General features: G+C 45.6%; 1 protein-coding gene across 1 annotated transcript; it reads right to left on the bottom strand.

The window, feature by feature from the left end:
- Positions 1-13,892: 13,892 nt before the first annotated feature.
- Positions 13,893-17,457, bottom strand: LOC138662107 (glutamine amidotransferase-like class 1 domain-containing protein 3, mitochondrial). Its single transcript, XM_069747249.1, has 4 exons — positions 17,225-17,457; positions 15,325-15,496; positions 15,032-15,233; positions 13,893-14,151 (listed from the first exon to the last, which is right to left on the bottom strand). Exons 1-4 carry the CDS (start codon positions 17,330-17,332, stop codon positions 13,959-13,961), a joined length of 675 nt encoding a protein of 224 aa, XP_069603350.1. The 5' UTR covers positions 17,333-17,457; the 3' UTR covers positions 13,893-13,958.
- Between the last annotated feature and the right edge of the window lie 4,101 nt (positions 17,458-21,558).

Raw genomic sequence — 21,558 nt, forward strand, 5'->3', positions numbered from 1 at the left:
ATGGGTGCGAGTGAGCCGAGAGTTTTCCTCGGTCCAAGACAATCGCAGCATGCTGCGATTGTCTCGGACCGAGGAAAACGGCCGACAAAAAGTCGGCTGCTGGGAGCGGCCCCATATGTTAACATTGGTCCGAGTGCAATGCGATTTTTTTTATCGCATTGCACTTGGCCGTTTTAAACGCCAGTGTGACGCCGGCCTTACTTTCACAATGTGAACATTAGGAAGTATACTTGGTTACATACGCTTTTGGGAACAAATTCAGGGATGATACAAAAAAAAAAAAAAAAAATCGCATAAAATAAAGAGAATTCCCTGTATAAAATTTAAGGGATTTTCCCCCAAACAAAATACTTATTAATAAAAAGATCTTGGAATAGTAATAATTTCCACAATTGGATGAGTTAAAAAAATATTAAATAAAATGCACTAGTGCTGAGGTAATCTTATAAATGTGCCGCTGCTGTGTACTGTGTAATGGCCGTGTCTGACCGTACAGGAACATGGTCTGATCATACAACAGCTCCAGAGCAGGAGAGGAAGCAAAAGAGAGGATACAGACATTACAGCAGGGGATCACGGCTGATTCTTCCTGCAAGAAGAAACATTTCCCTGCCTGTTTAAAAATGTATTTTACCTCACAGAGCCCTCTGTTCTCTATCCCTGTTCATCTAATAAGCCGCAGACCACTATAAGCCTGTGTAACACCCAAGGTAACTGGTTGTTACAGTGAGGTTGCCTTCCCTTCGGGGAGGGTGATATCACGCTTGGAGGCAAGGAGGATTTCCTTTATCAGGTAAGCACCTACATTCAACACATTCTGACTCCAGGCCAGAAGGGGGAGCTCTGAACCCGGATTCAGGGGAGCTTCCCCAGCTTTAAGTATTCTGGTCTGGAGGAAGAGTTAGTCAGTTGGAGATAGTCAGTTGTTCAGAGACAGTGGAGGAGAGTGAGCAGAGAGTGGGTCCGTGAAGCCACGTGTGAGCTGCAGCTCCAGGAAAGGAAGATAACCTGAAAGGTTGGAATGTGAATGTAGAGAGCATCTGAGGAAAGGAGCAAAGGAGAAGGAAAGGGCTTAGAGGGGAACTGTGACCGAGCACCCTCAGGAACCGGGCACCGGGAGCCCTTAGGTTGTGTTCAACTCTAGGTCGCACAGCAGAACCGGAGGGCAAAGGGCTTTAAGCAACTTGTCCGCACCCACACTTGGAGGTGAAGCACTATACTAGGAGCCCAGGTCATGATAGTGACCCTATAAAAAGCTTTGCACTGCCCACCATACGGGTAACTGTCCCAGGACAGGGGAGTGAGGACTTTGTCAGGAAGCCACAGGCAGCAAGGACCTCCCATACGAGCACGAACAGGAAGTCTTACGGACCTCACCTGGGAGAGGAATCCACCATTGCCTCCAGGCCACCTGTTCCTTGTATCCTGGACTGTAGCCTGCTACCACCAGTAAACCAGGTAAAGACATTACAACCTTGTGTCCTTCGTTTATTTATTTGCCGATATTCACCACCCTTGCCATACACATTGGGAGAGCTGGGGACCCCGCTTCACCTGTGGGAAGTGTCACCATCTTTGCTGCAGTAACATCACCCCAGAAGACCCCTTTAAGCAGCGTCGGTCCCCTCTGACCGAGAACCACAATAGGCGTCATGAACACAAACTTTATTACAACTCCCTTTAAATACCTTCCCCTTTTACTTGGGTGCCCAGGGCCACGGACCGGGTGGCCGCCACCATGACATCCCCTTTAAGTACCGGACCCGGTACATAGTACCTTACAGTCCTGTCGGGCGACTCAACTTGGCGTCATGAACAGGATGGACCGAGCTATTGAAATAAGTCCTGTGCGCCATGGACTGTAATGGACTGTGTAAAATTGTTTAATGGCCGCCATTATTGCACCACGAGGCGGATAGAGAACGAGGAGGATGTGTTGCCATGGATGGAGTTCAAGAACCGGCACAAAAGCTGGAGCCGCCCACTACATAGACTTTAATGCGAACAAAACATGTCCGTCAGGAGGAGATGGTCGGCAGGAAAGTGGAGCAGAGACCACCCAGGAAAGAAAGAAGGAGGAAGATGTGGGAAAGCGTGCATGCTACCCAGTAGAAGCGATGGCTCCTCAGCGCAGAGCTGGAGGAGCTGGCCCAACGACTCCTGCGGATCCAGATGACAGCAGTGGCCGCATGGAAGGAGTCCCTGATCAAAAGGATGACGACTGCACAGCAACAGAACTTACCACCAGCGCTCACAACGTCAGCGGAGCCAGAAAAAGATGGCGGTGCTGACGAAAGACCTGGAGCCCACACCTTTGAGCCCAGCCTGAAAGTGAGACGCTGCCGAAGGAGACGACAACACCACAGCACCAGGCCCTGCAACCAGCGCACCTGGCCCCAGCGGAGGCAGAGAAGGACATCGGCAACGGGGAGACAGGTATGCAAACTGTCCCGGTAGCTGAGGAAACCCTGGTGGGACCCCTAGCACCCCTGCCAACCTTAACGCCTGGCCAGGTAGCAACCGCTATAAACTGGGACCGCATAACAGACATGGGGAATATACTTACTGATCCACTGGTGCCTGAACGCTCGCCCCTGAAGGCATGCAGACAAAAAGAGACCATACACTGGAGGCACCCAAAAACAGACTTTATGGGGTTCCCTGAAGAGGCCCAAGCAGCAGCTAATCGTCTAGCAATAATAGAAAAAGAAAAATACTGCCGGCGGCAGATTTTGAAATTAGTCGCAGAGGATAATAAACGCAGAGCTAAGTGGGAGGTTTTTGAAGAAAGAAACATATTAGCTAAAGCCAAGTCTTGCAAATGTAAACCTGCGGGTAGAGGACCAATAAGATCAGGAAGTGTTGTCACCTTTAACCTGGACAGAGGATGGGTATTCATAAAAGAACATGGTGAAACTGCAGAACTGTTTGTAAACTGCAGAGACGTATAGTCACACCCCTTAAAGGGACACCCTGACCGTGACCTTTACCCAGGAGATAAAGTAACTTTTACCCGGTACCATGGTGAAGGGGGGTATTATGACCTACATGTTAAAAGTTTCCCAGGACAATGTACCAATACCCATGTAGCCACTGAGAGTGGAATGCAAAACCAGGCTACAGAAACCCCTGTTGATGGACTGTTTCCTATGGAGTCACCAGTTGACACATATACCAAAGAATCTCCCCAGTCAGGAAGCTGTGCACACCAGGACCTGCCCTGGAAAAGAACGTAAAGAGACATTTACCTGTTTAAAAATATTGTTGATTAAGTTTTGACTATGTTTATTTGACGTTTCTTACAGTTTAAAAGGACAGTAGGGTAATGAGCAGTGCTTACCTGAGAACGTTCACTTGTAAATAGTTGGCACCTCTTAATGTGCCCCTTATTGGTTTTACCATGCGATGGCAGCGTGTGTGGAACCTCTGTTTACCTTGTTTGCTTTAACAGAACGAAGAAAAAATGTCTGGCGTGGCTGAAGACAAGGTCTGGTTGTTATGCCTTGTAGCCCACCAAAGACGTTACAACCTTGTGTCCTCCCTTTATTTGCCGGCATTCACCACCCTCGCCATACACATTGGAAGCCCTGGGGACCCCGCTTCACCTGTGGGAAGCGTCACCATCTTTGCTGCAGTAACATCCTCCCAGAGGACCCATTTAAGCAGCGTCGGTCCCCTCTGACCGAGAACCACAGGTGGCGTCATGAACACAAACTTTATTACAACTCCCTTAAAAGACCTTCCCCTTTTACTTGGGTGCCCATGGCCACGGACCGTGTAGCCGCCACTGTGACATCCCCTTTAAGTACTGGACCCGGTACCGAGTACCCCACGGCCCTGGTGGGCGACTCACCTGCAGCTTACAAGATATCAGCGTTACACATCCACGTGGCGTGATGGGGTAATTGCATTGCACCATCTCTGCAGGCCAGCTATAGAAGTCAGAAGAGGAGACAGAGACCAGGAATAAGGATGAGGTGAGCATAATCTTTATTGTTTTTTTATATTATCGGGTTGTGGGGGCCATCATACCATATATGAGGCGTCCTTCACACATCTGTGTTTCCAGTACATGTGGTATCTACCACAACAAACCCATTATAACCTATAGGGCTGTTCACATGTCTGTGTTTTTACACAGACCGCGTGGCCATACAAAACACGCAGAGACATGTCAGTTTTTTTCTGGCAGCAGGATGACAAGGGCTAATACAAGTCTATGGGTCCATGAAAAACACAGAGTATGATATACTGTGGGGTACACACAATAATTGTATAGTCTCAAGTAATAGAAGCTCAGTAATAAGCAACCGCTGCAATAAAAGGTATAAACAACAACATGAAATCATCTGAGAAAATCCTACCACCTGTCTCTATGTGTAGATGCCGATAATAAATATCCTAAGGAAAGCTGGTAACAAACATCACTGGGCGTCCCCATAACAGGTGCGATATGCATGACGTGATCTAAAGAGTTATATACAAAAAAGTAGAGAAATAGATCACCAATTTATGGTAGTATCTCCAGAGGGAACAAGATAGAAAGGTACGTGCTATATGCATAACAGGTAAGTATGAGCATAATAGGACCACTAATAATGCAGGGGGCTGTAACTTGCCTCTTACTCATTCAGGGGAGTTGTCATTTTGCAATTTCTATGTGGTTTTAAATTATTTTATTATGGTTGTATGTCCCATTGGTGTTCACTAAAATTGTGTATTTTATTGCATATTAGGTGTGCACATGCCATATGCATTGGTCTTTCTCTCTTCCTTATTACTGATAGTAAAAACGGACACACGGATGACACACTGATGGAAAACAATGATGACACCGGTACTAGTTTTTCACGTATGTGTTTTCTATAGACGTGTGAAGGAGGCCTAAGAGGGAGTGTGAGGCATAATTCCATGTATAAGGGCAGTGAGACCATGAGAGAGTATGTAAGAGGCTGTGAAGGCCATAATACAGTATACACGTAGATGTGAAGGCCATAATACAGTATACACGTAGCTGTGAAGGCCATAATACAGTATACACGTAGATGTGAAGGCCATAATACAGTATACACGTAGATGTGAAGGCCATAATACAGTATACACGTAGATGTGAAGGCCATAATACAGTATACACGTAGCTGTGAAGGCCATAATACAGTATACACGTAGCTGTGAAGGCCATAATACAGTATACACGTAGCTGTGAAGGCCATAATACAGTATACACGTAGCTGTGAAGGCCATAATACAGTATACACGTAGATGTGAAGGCCATAATACAGTATACACGTAGATGTGAAGGCCATAATACAGTATACACGTAGATGTGAAGGCCATAATACAGTATACACGTAGCTGTGAAGGCCATAATACAGTATACACGTAGCTGTGAAGGCCATAATACAGTATACACGTAGCTGTGAAGGCCATAATACAGTATACACGTAGCTGTGAAGGCCATAATACAGTATACACGTAGCTGTGAAGGCCATAATACAGTATACACGTAGCTGTGAAGGCCATAATACAGTATACACGTAGCTGTGTGTAACGCTCGCGCCGAGACTGGTTGGCGCGGGCGCCTGGGGGTGTGGCCCCACTGGACCACAGACCGAACTTCCCTGGAAGGGGCGTAACTAAGTAGCTTCCTAGGTGTTCGCTGGAGCCTCTGATGGTGAGGTCAGACTTGTGCAATAGGAAGCTACCAGGTACCACTCCAGGGTGGAGTCGGACTGTGGATGCTGATCCCACCGGGGACAAGACACGGGCAGGCAGGCAGGCACGGCTGTGACACTGGCTGACAGACGGGTATGGCAGAGGCCCTGACGGGCAGACTGGCTTGACGGAGATACAGGCAGGCAGACGGGCGCGGCTGGCACTCAGGCAGACAGGCGGGTACGGCTGGCACTGGCAGACAGGACTGATACTCTGGTAGGAACTGGTATTCAGATGGATGTGTGGAAACAGGTAAGAACCTGTTCAGACTGGAGAATATAAAGGAACAGGTAGAGACCTGTAGGGAAAGTTGCAGAATTAAGATAGAGCAAGAGTGGAAGAAAAGCTGAATCGCAGGAGGCGGAGTACAAGTAAAAGGTGGAGCTATGAGCAGAGAAGGAGAAGGCAGAGCAGAGAGTAGAGAAGGAGAAGGCAGAGCCAAGAGCGGAGACGCTGGAGGCGGAGCCAGGACGCTGGAGGCGGAGCCAAGAGCGGGGACGCTGGAGGCGGAGCCAAGAGCAAAGCCACAGAGAGCGGAGCAAGGTCAGAGAGCAGAGCTGAGAGAAAAGCTGAGAGACACAGAGCCACAGGTTGTGGTAGAACTGAGCAAAGAGAAGCAGAGCCACAGACAGTGGCGAACAGAGGAGAAAGATAAGGCAGAGGTACACACAGCTGAGTGGGAAATGACTAATGACAAAGAAGGAGCAGGGACGGACATAGACCAGAGTACAGACAGGAACGGATACACAAACAGAACACAGATGAAGGCCTGCAATAGTGCAGCCCTCAGAGACAGGAAACACACGACCTGGCAGCTCAGTAGCACATGCTAACTGAGGGGAATAGTTTGCTCAGGCATCCTCCAATGGGTGAGGATGCCTTAAGTATCAGAGGCCTCAAGGCTATTGGCCAGAAGCACCTTAGGGAGGTGCACACAGTCTCAATAAGAATCCGGAGTGGCTGGCGCCGCCCCCCTATGCACACAGCCAGGAAGTGTACACAGAGCAGGCCGCCATGAAGCACATGGCATGGAACCAGCAGCAGACAGATCTCACAGCATGGCACTGGGTGAGTGAGTAGATGTAACAGGCAGGTGGGGAATGGAAGGCCATGCAGTGATGCCGGCAGGGTTGTTACACTGTGAAGGCCATAATACAGTATACACAAAGCTGTGAAGGCCATAATACAGTATACACGTAGATGTGAAGGCCATAATACAGTATACACGTAGCTGTGAAGGCCATAATACAGTATACACGTAGCTGTGAAGGCCATAATACAGTATACACGTAGCTGTGAAGGCCATAATACAGTATACACGTAGCTGTGAAGGCCATAATACAGTATACATGTAGTTCTGGACTATTGTATCCTCAGTGTGGTGGATTGTTTCTGGACCTTTTAGTTTTGCCTATAATAAAGGTCTTGGGATTGTTCACACTTCCCTCGCTCTGTTGATTGTGTGGTATCAGAGAAGGACCCTGTGACATAAGGGGCTGTGGGGACCATCATACAGTGTATAGGGAGTTGGATGGGCCATCATGCAGCGTACAGGGCACTGTAGGGACCATCATACAGGGAGCTATAGGACCATCATACTATATATAGGGAGCTGTGGGACCATTTATCATACTAAATATAGAGGAGTTATATAAAGGGCTTCATTCTAGATGTAGGTAACTGTGGGGGCATCATATAGGGGGCCTCATGCTATACATAGGAGGGCTATGGAAACATCATACTATATATAAGGAGCCCGTGGGTGCTTCATCATATTATACATAGGGGTCTGTGGGGACCTCATAATGTATATTGGGGCTGTGGGCGATCATCATACTGTATATAGGGCATTGTGGGGGAAATTATGATATATAAGGAGTGTGTTGGCCCTAAAATGTATATAGCGGCTGAGGGGGCATCATTGTATATAGGGGGCTGTGAGGCCCCAAAATATGCATAGGGGTTGTAGTGACTAGAGTTGAGTGAATATCTTTGGTTCTCTGCTTATTTGGCGCTAGCCAAATAAGCTGTAGAGGGAACCCGGCTTCCTGGATTGCAGCGGCTGAACATCTGATCGGTACCACAGCTGAATGTGTCACGACTGTATCACAGTGACAGCACATGCATGGAGAGCCCAACACACAGACTATCCACGTCATAGACGCCCGTATAGTTGAATGCGACGGCGGCGGCACTGGCGGGGGGAGGGGGGAAGAGTGCAGCGGCCCACTACTGGCACCGGCCCTTCTGGCATTTGCCAGAAGTGCCCGATGGCCAGTCCGGCCCTGCCTAGACCAGTCCATGGCAATTGTTTGTACACATGGAATATAGTCATGCATTGGTGTGTATCATTACTGCACACAAGAATATACACTGCTGTATGTATATACACTCACCAAGTAAATGTACCGTAAATATGATACATGCTCTTTGTGAGTGTCTAGTATAGACCTATTGAATGTAAATAAGTACTGTATATTTTCATTAGATAGTGGTTTATTTGTCTTTAGAAGTACCAAGGCTGTGTATATTCTTGTGTAAGCTTCAGGTGCTTTGCTAGGGTCCTAAAACATAAGGGACCTAATCTCCCCATATCACACTACCTCTACAATCTATACATATAATTATGGTATTCAACTATTCCTAACGCTAAAATATAATATACAAAGACCAATATAATATGCTGCAGCCAGGATCATATTCCTCACCAACCGTTACACCGATGCCTCTACCCTGTGCCAGTCATTACACTGGCTACCCATCCACTCCAGAATCCAGTACAAAACTACTACCCTCATCCACAAAGCACTCCATGGCTCAGCACCACCCTACATCTCCTCCCTGGTATCAGTCTACCACCCTACCCGTGCCCTCCGCTCCGCTAATGACCTCAGGTTAGCATCCTCAATAATCAGAACCTCCCACTCCCGTCTCCAAGACTTTACACGTGCTGCGCCGATTCTTTGGAATGCACTACCTAGGTTAATACGATTAATCCCCAATCCCCACAGTTTTAAGCGTGCCCTAAAAACTCATTTGTTCAGACTGGCCTACCGCCTCAATGCATTAACCTAACGATCCCTGTGTGGCCTATTTATAATAAAAAAAAAAAAAAAAAGTTCCTCGCATCATGTTCTCATACACTTTATGCAGTTAATAGCCCTCTGTGTCTGTACTGCTACATACTGGTTCATGCAGCTTTACATGAACACCTGAGCCTTACACTATAGCTGGTCCGAATAACTAAAGCAATTGTTACCATCCACCTCTCGTGTCTCCCCTTTTCCCCATAGTTTGTAAGCTTGCGAGCAGGGCCCTCATTCCTCCTGGTATCTGTTTTGAACTGTATTTCTGTTATGCTGTAATGTCTATTGTCTGTACAAGTCCCCTCTATAATTTGTAAAGCGCTGCGGAATATGTTGGCGCTATATAAATAAAATTATTATTATTATTATTATAATATTACCAAGATTACTACTGTACAAGGCCAAAATAATACCGCTACACAATGATGCTCCCTCTCCCATCATTCCCCGCTCTCCCTCTAACACTGTGGGTGCACCTGTGTGTCCCAGGCAGACTGCAGCCGCCGAGACAGGAGCAGGGAGCAGCGCGGGCAAGAGGAGAGGTGAGGAGAATGTTTTTTTGTTTTTTTTTACTGGACTGTGGGACCATTATCGGGGGAGGGGGGGAGAGGAGATATGAGATGTGGGCTGTGCTAGTCTGTCATTGCCTCAGTTACAGCTGTGTGGGCAGTGCTGTATATACTACTGTGTGGGCAGTGCTGTATATACTACTGGGTGGGCAGTGCTGTATATACTACTGGGTGGGCTGTGCTGTATATACTACTGGGTGGGCTGTGCTGTATATACTACTGTGTGGGCTGTGCTGTATATGCTACTGTGTGGGCAGTGCTGTATATGCTACTGTGTGGGCAGTGCTGTATATACTACTGGGTGGGCTGTGCTGTATATACTACTGGGTGGGCAGTGCCGTATATGCTACTGTGTGGGCAGTGCTGTATACTACTGTGTGGGCTGTGCTGTATATACTACTGTGTGGGCAGTGCTATATATACTACTGTGTGGGCTGTGCTGTATATACTACTGGGTGGGCAGTGCCGTATATGCTACTGTGTGGGCAGTGCTGTATACTACTGTGTGGGCTGTGCTGTATATACTACTGTGTAGGCAGTGCTGTATATACTACTGTGTAGGCAGTGCTGTATATACTACTGTGTGGGCAGTGCTATATATACTACTGGGTGGGCTGTGCTGTATATACTACTGGGTGGGCAGTGCTGTATATACTACTGTGTGGGCTGTGCTGTATATACTACTGTGTGGGCTGTGCTGTATATACTGCTGTGTGGGCTGTGCTGTATATACTGCTCTGTGGGCAGTGCTGTATATACTGCTGTGTGGGCTGTGCTGTATATGCTACTGTGTGGGCAGTGCTGTATATACTACTGTGTGGGCTGTGCTGTATATACTGCTGTGTGGGCAGTGCTGTATATACTGCTGTGTGGGCAGTGCTGTATATACTGCTGTGTGGGCTGTGCTGTATATACTGCTGTGTGGGCTGTGCTGTATATGCTACTGTGTGGGCAGTGCTGTATATACTACTGTGTGGGCTGTGCTGTATATACTGCTGTGTGGGCAGTGCTGTATATACTACTGTGTGGGCTGTGCTGTATATACTGCTGTGTGGGCAGTGCTGTATATACTGCTGTGTGGGCTGTGCTGTATATACTGCTGTGTGGGCTGTGCTGTATATACTGTTGTGTGGGCTGTGCTGTATATACTGCTGTGTGGGCAGTGCTGTATATACTACTGTGTGGGTAGTGCTGTATATACTGTGTGGGCTGTGCTGTATACTACTGTGTGGGCAGTGCTGTATATACTACTGTAGTAAGAAAATATCCGGCACTCAAAAATCATGAAAGATTTTTTTATTTAATTTATACCAGTGATTTTTCTTATCTCTGCATCTACTGGTAAGCGTTCTCTCGTTCTTTCTTGTTTTTTTCTTGTTTCTCCTTCTTATTGTAGTCAGGAGGATTTATTATATGGATACCATGATGTGCGTCTATGAGACTGTGAGACACATGAGGCACTGATGTTATACTTATTATAGATTTTTGCAAAAAATTTTTTTTCTTTTTTTCCTTTGGGAATATCATGAAAGGTGATATTTGTTGACAATGTTCATCTATCCATCTATACATTATGTTTATTGTTTCATTGTCTATAGTTTGTATCATTGACTATTGGATGTCAGTTATGGAAATGATATCAATTTTGTAGTTTTTTCTAAACTAACTGTACATTATGGTAATATAATAAGTATTTTGGAGTTTCTTTTTTGAAAACCATGAGATTTATGGAATGATGAATTATGGAATGAAAATCAGTGTATTCTCAATGTATGATCCAGCTTAGTAGAGGAATTACTTATTAATTTGAAATATGATCCTGTTGTATATCTGCTTAAAATGAATCGTTTTGTTTCATGTTATTTTTTCTGTTTCTTTATATCCTAGTCTGATGAAGGTCATAAAGACCGAATTAAATAAATAAATCTTTCATGATTTTTGAGTGCCGGATTTTTTCTTACTATATTTGAATAGGGGTTGGCATCCCTTTTCTGAGCACCTAATTAAAAAGGAGGAGTGACGTGATTGACAATTTAAAGTATATACTACTGTGTGGGCTGTGCTGTATACTACTACGCGAGCTGTGCTATATACTATGCGGGCTTTGATACATACTATGGGGGCTGCATTATATTCTATAGGGGGTTGCAGTATACTCTGTGGTGGCTGCATTATACTGTATCGAGGACTATGGGGAATACGTTATACTATATGAAGAACTATGGGGTGCATTATACTATGGGAAGTGAATTGTACTACATGGATGACTATGGCGGTGCATTATACTATATGGAGCACTATGAGGAGGGTATTATGCTATATGGAGGACTGAGCAGTGTATTTTAATATATGGAGGACTATAGGCAGTGTATTATACTATATGGAGGACTGTGGTGCACATTATAATATATGGAGGACTGTGGGATGTATTTTACTAAACAAGTAAAATGCTGCATATTCAGATCGTTTTTGCCAGAACAAAAATCCTTGTTCTCAGCAGCACATCGCCGGTGTAAACTGCAGATGTGCTGCTGATAACATGATACTGTATGGGGATCTGTTAGTGATCTATTAGTGATGGTTCTGTCCCATCATTCTTTCTCAGACGGTGGAAAGAGGTTGGGAAACAAGCGTTGAACAACTCCAGTATTGTCAATCAAACTCATTTAGCGGTCTGAACTCAGCACTTGTAAATACAACCGAAATGCTTTTGTGTGATGTGCAATATGTTAGCGTTTGGGGCCCCATTTTAAACTTTGCCTAGGGCCTTACTTTGCCTAAAACCGGCCCTGCCTACAAGTGTACAAAGATATTATACAGTCACCATGTGACAAGTGGGCCTGTGTAACTTCAAATGCCAGGGCTGAATTTTAGTCCCAGTCCGGCCCTGGATCTAGGTTCTGGATCGGTGAGGTGACATTTCTATAGCTAAGTGAAGGGCAGGTGCAACACTAGTTTCTAAAACGACTGCAGTTACAAGTGATAGGCTAGGTTCACATTGCGTTAACGGACTCCGTTGCACGGCAAAAATGTCGCAGTTAACGCCGTGCAACAGGTCCGTTAGCGCACCCATTGACAGCAATGTGATTTGTGCCTGTAGCGCATGCCATTTTCGGCACGCGCTAGCGATGTGCCGTTCTTTTGTGACGGACCTCGGACGCTGCTTGCAGCATCCGAGGTCCGTCCCTCGCTAGAGCAGATCGGGGATCTGCGCTAGTGGGGACGGCGAACACGGACCCAAAATAAACATTGCGTTAGCGGATTGCGCTTAACGGATTGCCCTAACGTAATGTGGACCTAGCCTTATAATGTTAAGGCACATCCGGTCCTTCTCCCTGCTAAAAACCTGCGCACATTGTACTGATTGTGTGCATGTGTATCAGGGCATGAGGGGGAAGAGTCATTAGTGTGTTTAGAGTCCAAAATGGCCTCGGTTCCAAATTTGGACCAGGAACCCCACCTGCATGTTGGTCACAAGTATGACTTCTTATAGCTTTCTAGATTCTATAAAAACATATGTTCACACCCCATATGACTGTCCTGGATCCCTTCCAGTATTAATTTCCCCCATCCTGGTCTAACCCAAGAATAGTCACCCATTCCGCTCCTCTTCTCCAACACATTTAAAATAAGGCAGCACGGTGGCTCAGTGGTTAGCACAGCAGCCATGCAGCGCTGGGGTCATGGGTTCTAATCCCACCTTGGCCAACATCTGCAGGGAGTTTGTATGTTCTCCCTGTGTTTGCGTGGGTTTCCTCCGGGTTCTCTGGTTTCCTCCCACATACCAAAGACATACTGATAGGGAATTTAGATTGTGAGCCCTATCGAGGACAGTGATGATAATGTGTGCAAAACTGTAAAGCGCTGCGGAATATGTTGGTGCTATATAAAAATAAAGATATATATAGAATTTTTTTTTTTTTTTTAACACACACACACACAATTCTTTTTACCTTCCTTCACTCCCACGACACGTGGCACATTCTTCAATAGTCAGTGAAACCGACTTCGGTGTGTCCACCACGGGCAGTGAATGACATCACTACCATGCACCGCCCATGACAGGTACGCTGATGTCCGCTACTAGCCTCTGATTGTATTGCAGTGCAGGGAGACGGCGGGTCTCTGTGCCACAATACATTTCAGCTAAATTTACGCACGAGAAGCTACATCCAGGTGTAATAGACCCTGGGGGTCAATGGTCCCTCCTCATGCACAGTTCTGGTCGCACCCTCTGTGCAACTCCTCTAGTGATCGGCGTAACTGGAATTTTTCCAAACACTTATCTAAACTGTAGGGTCAGTATTGTCATCCTGAATTACTAATACGGGGCATAAACACAGAATACCAAAGACAACATGAACTCTAAGTATGGCCTTCTGCTAAAGGCGACTTTTACTGAAGCCTTCTGTTATTTAGTTCAGGATTTTATACATTACGTAATAGCAGAATATTAATTTAAACCCTGAGTTGCAATTTAAGATAAAAAAAGTAAATATATATTTTGTAATCACCAGTCAGGTCTATTTCAAAGATTCTTTATTTCTGTATACAAATAAATATTGGGTTCAATGTTTAATTTTCTCATTTAACTCAACTTGAGCACGGCTTTAACCATTTCCCCAATGCCATCAAATATCTCGTGTAGCGGGCTGTTACTCATGAAGGCGCACGTCGTGACCAGCTTATTCTTCACATCTATGTGGACTTCGTGGACCTGTTTGTTGACATGTTTACAGCCCAGCTGTTCAATGGCTCCTGCCGTTCCTGCATATGGCCACCTGGAGAATAGACAGAGGTCAGCAAGTTACATCAGTGACAAAACCAAGGCGACAACAATTCATGTAACTAAAGCTGACCATGCATAGTAGATGGGCGTATCATGCTTCAGCCTATTGTTCTCGGCCATTTCTTCCTTACACAAGATCGCTCCTGTGTCTTCTACAAGCCACCACCAAGTATCATGTCTGCCGGAGGCCAACCTCCAGGAGGACAAAACAATCTACAGTCTAAAATCAAACATGCCCGATCGTCAGCTCCTGAGACAATCAGCTGTCTGGCGCCAACATACATAATAGTTGGTCCCCTCAACCTGAAAAGTTCAGTGGGTTTGACCAACAATATTCTAATGTATATGGGTGCGGGTGTTTAAGACTCTCCAAAAGGATGAGCACAAGTGACAACTGTACATAGTTGTGGTCAAATCAGGCAAGATCTAGAAATCAAAGACAAACCACAAAACACACCACTTTAATCCCTTTCTACTCTAGCACTGATGCGCAGGGCTTCCCACTGGTCTTTATTTTTCCTCCAGTGAGATGCTGTATGTTGCCGCCATAAATAATTACCGGCCTTAGAAATTAAGCCAAGTTGTATGCCAGTAATAAGCTACAGCGGCCACATGGATATACATCACATAATTGCTCTAGAAAAAGGTTGCCAATGACCACAGACTCTAGAGTGACAGGGATTCTAGAGTGACACAGAAACAGGTAATGTTAGTTTGTGTTTTTCCCCTGACATTTCCTGCATATAATCCCCCCACCCTTCAGCTCTTTGACAATGCCTTTAAACCATTTTACAGGGTTTTAACATAAAAAAACCAAAGGCTAAATAATCATTAGGTAGAAAGATAGATAAACATTTGTTAGAGTCACTGACTTGTCACACTCTTTATCCGACCCAACCGTGACTTCACATCCTGGTAGAATTTTGGCAGCTAATACGGGTGAGATACAACACAAGCCAATGGGCTTCTTGGCATCATGAAATCCTCTTATAGCGTCTTCAATGGGTTTTATTACGGAGCAGTCCTTCCCTTGAGTTGCCCAAGTAGAAAGATTTTTAGCAACTCCAAAACCTCCTGGTAAAGAGAAGAAAAAAAAAAGTGTAAGAAGTCTCTGAAGTATACAACGTATTCTTCTTACCATGGTTAGGATAATGCCATACAGTACCTGGTATGATGATTGCATCAAATTGACTGACTTTTAGATCCTTAAGATCTTTCACGTTTCCTCTTGCAATGCGAGCACTCTCTGTTAGCACGTTCCGTTTCTCCTCGGAGGGTTGGCCTTTTACATGGTCCACCACGTGCATCTGGTCTATGTTAGGTGCAAACGCAACGTACTGTGGGAAATAGGAGAACGGGACCTCAGTGAGCCAAACAAAGCGTCCATTGGTTATAGAAAGCAACATATTTAAGGGATATATTGCATTTTAGGAAATTATTGAAAACCTTATTAGACAAAACCTGTACTCGTATGACTTTTTTTTGACTAGCACAGTAATTTGCAGATGCAAGTTCTCAAGAACACTCAGAATTCTTCCTCAGTGATGGCACGTTGTTACAGTGATAAGGGGAAAGGCCAGCAGAGAGATTCCCCATGGTTATATTGTTAGAAAAAAGGGCATGCGTTGTAGACTAAGGGCACAATGCTGTAAAATATATTTCACACAGGAGTTTTGTAAAGGATACAATATTTAAAATGAGTGTATCTTCAAAAGTGTTCCATATCTACAGTAATTGTAACACACAGGAACACTAACAAAAGAAAAAAAATGATATATATGTACAACATTAATAAAACAATCCCAACTATTTCTCCCCTTTTTTTCCTGAGAAATACAGAAATCTTCTGTAGGAGTCTCAGGGCTCGGCCGCATCCCTCCTCATCCGCTTTTGTGTAGCGGATAGGTAAATGGCTGCAGCAGAAGCCGCTCAGTCAGCAGCTAAGGTTGGGGCTCACAGCGTCAGATTATGTCCTAGTTCTTCAAGAATGACTGAGTGACAACTGCTGCATTTAATTTAAAACGTTCCTTTCTAAGTCTAGCATCCCTTTAAAGGAACACATTAAAGGAGTCACGATAATATTTATGTGAGGGTCTCAGTGCTTTTACATACATCAATGGATCTTTACTGGAAGAACAACTACTTGAAAATTAAAGTGATGTTAGAGGACATCTGCAAGGAGTTTGTATGTTCTCCATGTGTTTGCTCCAATTTCCTCCCACATTACAAAGATCTACGGATATGGAAATGAGATTGAGAGCCCCAATGAGGACGAGGATTATAATACCTATAATGCACTGCGGAATTAATGGCGCTATATAAGCGAATAAAATAAATTAAAAAGATAGAAAGTCTAACGTTTTATTTCACTATGCGTCAGCCATCACTATCATATGTACAGCACATACAGTGACATTACTGGTCTGCGTCTTCTGCTGTTCCCAGCGCTGCTCCGGTCCCTCTCCTGCATCATGTGACCGCAGCTCTTCCTCGCCGGCTCTCTCACACACCAGACCGTTAGTTCATCTGTTAATGCAAATCTCTGAGAGCCTCATAAATGTACACCGAGAAAGTGGCTTCTGGTCCACACAGGAGATGTGGTGTGAGGCGGATAGTCACAGCTGTGGGCATTTGATCCAGGAGAGGAACGAACCAGCGCTGGAAACGGCAGAAGACGGCAAATGGTATTTTATCTTATGAATGCACTGTACATATATTACTAATAGCTAACAGATGGTGAAAGAACATGCTGGAACAGTACTATAAAGTTAGATTCAGTGTAGCTATTCTGTGTATATCACATTTACTGCTTTCCATCTAGAATAATCCATTCATTGACCATTACATACAATGTAAGCCTCTTCCTGCCCTCACTGAGTGTTGGCACATGGCTTCTCCTGTAAGATTTGGAGAAGTAAGTTCGGAAATGTAACTACAGAGACTTTTCTCAGACTGTTGTGTAAAGTTACATCACCAGAAAAAACTGTAACAAAGCTCAGTATTTGCTAAGAATCTGCGTTTTGCATGTGACCCCCACATAAGGCTTCACCCCTCCTCCACCTTACCTGTGCCCCATCTCTGCTCAGGTGGACAAACACTGCAGAGGACTCGTGGATCTCACTGCCATCATACACCCCACAGCCACAGAGGATCACAGCCACCTGCCTGCTCATGGTGAATACAGGGGAATGGAGACCTCAGGAGCAGAAGAGTCCAGATAATGAGGGAGAACTGCTGCTCCTGGGCTTTTATAGGCGCAGAGAAGGTGTCAGAGGAGGAAATGGGACCTGCCACTGTGTCATTTACATAAGGGAAGGTGGAGGAAGTTCCCAGGATGAGTAAGACCTGGGGGAGGAGGATGAGGAAGATCCAGGGGAGGAGGAGGAGGAGGAGGAGGATCCAGGGGAGGAGGACTGGTTACACAGGTTGCTCCAGTCTGATGGGCACAGTAGTATGGGCAATATACACTGATCTCTCTGCTCTGCTGTAAGCGTTATATGTACACCCCACCACATTAATGTAAAGTCAAAAACTTGTTTCTGATTTTATCATTCTCCAGTAAAAAAAGCACCGATACCTTCCGGAAAATCTGCAGACGAGGTTAAAAAATATTGAACTAGAGACAAGTCCAGCTCACCGTAATAGACATCCTTACAAGTGTGTGGTATTCGGCACCGCTCTCGTCAGTTCACAGAAGAAAAACTTTTAAAGATCAACAACATTATTATTTATTTCGATAATTTTGTCCAACCTGGAAAGTTCTGAAACTTTGCACATCATTTCATTCGGAGATTTGTCTTATTAGCTATAAGATAAAATAAATCCATGTAAGGCCGGCCTCACACTAGCAAGTTTTACGGACGTAAGAGAGGTGCTGAAAATACGGATTGCATACGGTACAATTATTCTCTATGCCCCAGCTCCAATCAGCCGTATTTTACTGATCCGTATTATACGGTCTTCTACGGCCGTAGAAAATCACAGCATGCTGCGTTTGTCACCGTATTGCGCCAAAAATCCACCAATGAAAGTCTTTGGAGGCCAGAAAAATACGGATTACACACGGACCAGCAGTGTGACTTGCGAGAAATTCGCCGGGGTGTTAGAGAGAAAAGCCGGCAATTCAGTACAGTAAAATCACACTGACAGCTTACAATAGAATAGGTAGTTTGCATCTCGGCTTTGGGAAAATGGCCGCCGCGATCTCTAATGCGCACGCGTGGCATCCCGCGGCCATTTTCCTGAAGCCCCGTGCAGCAGAGCACTCGACCTGCGCACGCGTGGCCTCAGGCAGATGGCCGCCCCCACCGATGACAGGGGCAATAGCGCAGAACGCGCGCTTTTGCTTCACATGCGCGCAGGGGATTCGGAACTCTGGACATGCGCACACCACTACGCCACCAACGGAAAGCTGGGGAAGAAAAGAGCGATGTCACCACGCCCACCCGACCTGACCAGCCTGATTGACAGGCGAAAACGGCGACTTTGGTAATGTATTTCTCAGCATAGGTGGGGAATCGGGGTACACTACATACACCATAGTAACGCACAGCGCAGGCCCTATTTAACAGTATTGATATCTCAATCTCAAAAAACGTGGGGGGGCAGGTTCCCTTTAATATTTTATTGCTCTCTCAATCCACCTGAAGACCCTCGCTCTGTAACAAAGGAAAAATAGTAAACCAACAATATACATACCTTCCGTTGATCTGTAACGTCCCACAATGTAAATCCATTTGAAGGGGTTAAAATATTTTACAGGCAGGAGCTCTGCTATAATGCAGCTGTGCTCCTACCAGTAAAACCCCAGCGAATGAAGGTAATGTAGGTCAATGACCTATAGTTACCTTCAGTCGTGGTGATGCGCCCTCTGCTGGTTGTCCTCATATGAACTCGAGCGTGGGAACTTTCCTGGAAGACCGGAGCGTGCGGCTGCATGTATTTCTATGGCAGTGTCGGGTATTGATGCGAGAGACTCATGCGAGTTTCTCGCATTGCACTCGCAAGTGTGACCCCGGCCTAAGAAAAAAAGTTGCATATCTGCACTACCCCATAGCAGAACATTGATCCAAGTGCTACCTAATAGCACTCAGCCGTGTTATACGCTCATGTGAATGTGGCCTTAGGCTACGTTCCCATAATGAGCAATTGGCAAGTTTTTGATGTTGCAGGTTTTCTGTATTTAAGTAAATTAGGTTACTTGCATTTTTTTCATTGCATTTTCAAGTGAGTTTTTTGCATGTGCTTTTAGGGTATGTGCACAAGTCAGGATTTTGTGCAGAAATTTCCTGAACAAAACCGGAGATTTTCTGCATGAAATCCGCACACGTTTTTCTCCTGTTTTACTCGCGGTTTTGTCACGGTTTTTGTGCGGATTTTTTGCGTTTTTTTCCGGAGCTTCCCAATGCATTAAATAGCGGGAAATCCGCGATAAATCTGCATAATTAATGAACATGCTGCGTATTTTTCTACAATGCGTTTTTATCACAGAAAAATTTGCAGCATTTGCACAAAAATTGTGGAATGCATTCAAAATGTTGGGATGCTCAATGTTAAACTAGAAGAAGAGGGGACGGGAAGAAAAACTTTAGACTCGAACAAAGACGACCCAGGAAAACATACTCTGAAGGGAGGTAAGAACATTTCTAAAACAATCCACAGTGAGGAGATTGGAACAAAACAAAATCCTCTAAACTGCATGCTCGCAAACGCCAGAAGCCTGACAAACAAGATGGAAGAACTAGAAGCAGAAATATCTACAGGTAACTTTGACATAGTGGGAATAACCGAGACATGGTTAGATGAAAGCTATGACTGGGCAGTCAACTTACAGGGTTACAGTCTGTTTAGAAAGGATCGTAAAAATCGGAGAGGAGGAGGGGTTTGTCTCTATGTAAAGTCTTGTCTAAAGTCCACTTTAAGGCCATGTTCACACAGTGCGTTTTTTACCGCGGAACCGCGGCGGTTTTGCCGCTGCGGTTCCGCAGCTGTTTTCCATGCAGGGTACAGTACACTGTACCCTATGGAAAACAGGACACACTGTGCACATGGTCCGGAAATTGTAAAAAAAAAGCCGCGCTGAATAGCTCCCGGAAAAAAGAAGGAGCATGTCAATTCTTCTTCCTGAACCGCAGCGGTTCTGCACCCATAGACCTCCATTGTGAGGTCAAAATCGCAGTAAAACACGCAGATCAAAAATATATCTGCGGGTTTTACTGCGATTTGATGTGCAGAACCGCTGCAGCAGGAAGTGCGGGGGAGCGGGCGGAAGTGCGTGGGCGGAGTGTGGCTGCCCCCCCGTGCTCCGATCCCGCCCCCGTGCTCCGATGCCCCCCTCCCCCGTGCTCCGATGCCCCCCCCAGTGCTCCGATGCCCCCCCCGTGCCCTAATCTCCCCCCCTTATACTTACCCGGCGTCCCGGTGTCCGTCCGGCCGTCTTCTCCCTGGGCGCCGCCATCTTGCAAAATGGCGGGCGCATGCGCAGTGCGCCCGCCGAATCTGCCGGCCGGCAGATTCGCTCCAAAGTGCATTTTGATCACTGAGATATAACCTATCTCAGTGATCAAAATAAAAAAATAGTAAATGACACCCCCCCCACTTTGTCACCCCCATTGGTAGGGACAATAAAAAAAATTAAGAATTTTTTTTTTTTTTCACTAAGGTTAGAATATGGGTAGGGGTAGGGTTAGGGGTAGGGTTAGGGTTAGGGGTAGGGTTAGGGTTAGGGGTAGGGTTAGGGGTAGGGTTAGGGTTAGGGGTAGGGTTAGGGGTAGGGTTAGGGGTAGGGGTAGGGTTAGGGTTAGGGGTAGGGTTAGGGGTAGGGTTAGGGGTAGGGTTAGGGGTAGGGTTAGGGGTAGGGTTAGGGGTAGGGGTAGGGTTAGGGTTAGGGGTAGGGTTAGGGGTAGGGTTAGGGGTAGGGTTAGGGTTAGGGGTAGGGTTAGGGGTAGGGGTAGGGGTAGGGTATTTTCAGCCATTTTAGCCCTAAAAAGCTTCCTAGAAAACACAGTCTCTGCATAGAAAACTGCATAAAAAAAGGATAAAAAAACGCATCAAAAAACGCATCAAAAAAGGACAAAAAAAGGACCAAAAAAAGGACCTGCGTTTTCTGCCAAGAGCTGCAGTTTTTTAAAAAAACTGTCCTGAAAAAAAAAGGATGGAAATCCTGAACGTGTGAACATACCCTAAGGGAGGATATTAGCGAAGGGAATGAGGATGTCGAGTCCATATGGGTTGAAATTCATGGAGGGAAAAATGGTAACAAAATTCTCATTGGGGTCTGTTACAAACCCCCAAATATAACAGAAAGCATGGAAAGTCTACTTCTAAAGCAGATAGATGAAGCTGCAACCCATAATGAGGTCCTGGTTATGGGGGACTTTAACTACCCGGATATTAACTG

The sequence above is a fragment of the Ranitomeya imitator genome, chromosome 2 (genome assembly GCF_032444005.1).
Source record: "Ranitomeya imitator isolate aRanImi1 chromosome 2, aRanImi1.pri, whole genome shotgun sequence".
NCBI lineage: Eukaryota > Metazoa > Chordata > Amphibia > Anura > Dendrobatidae > Ranitomeya > Ranitomeya imitator.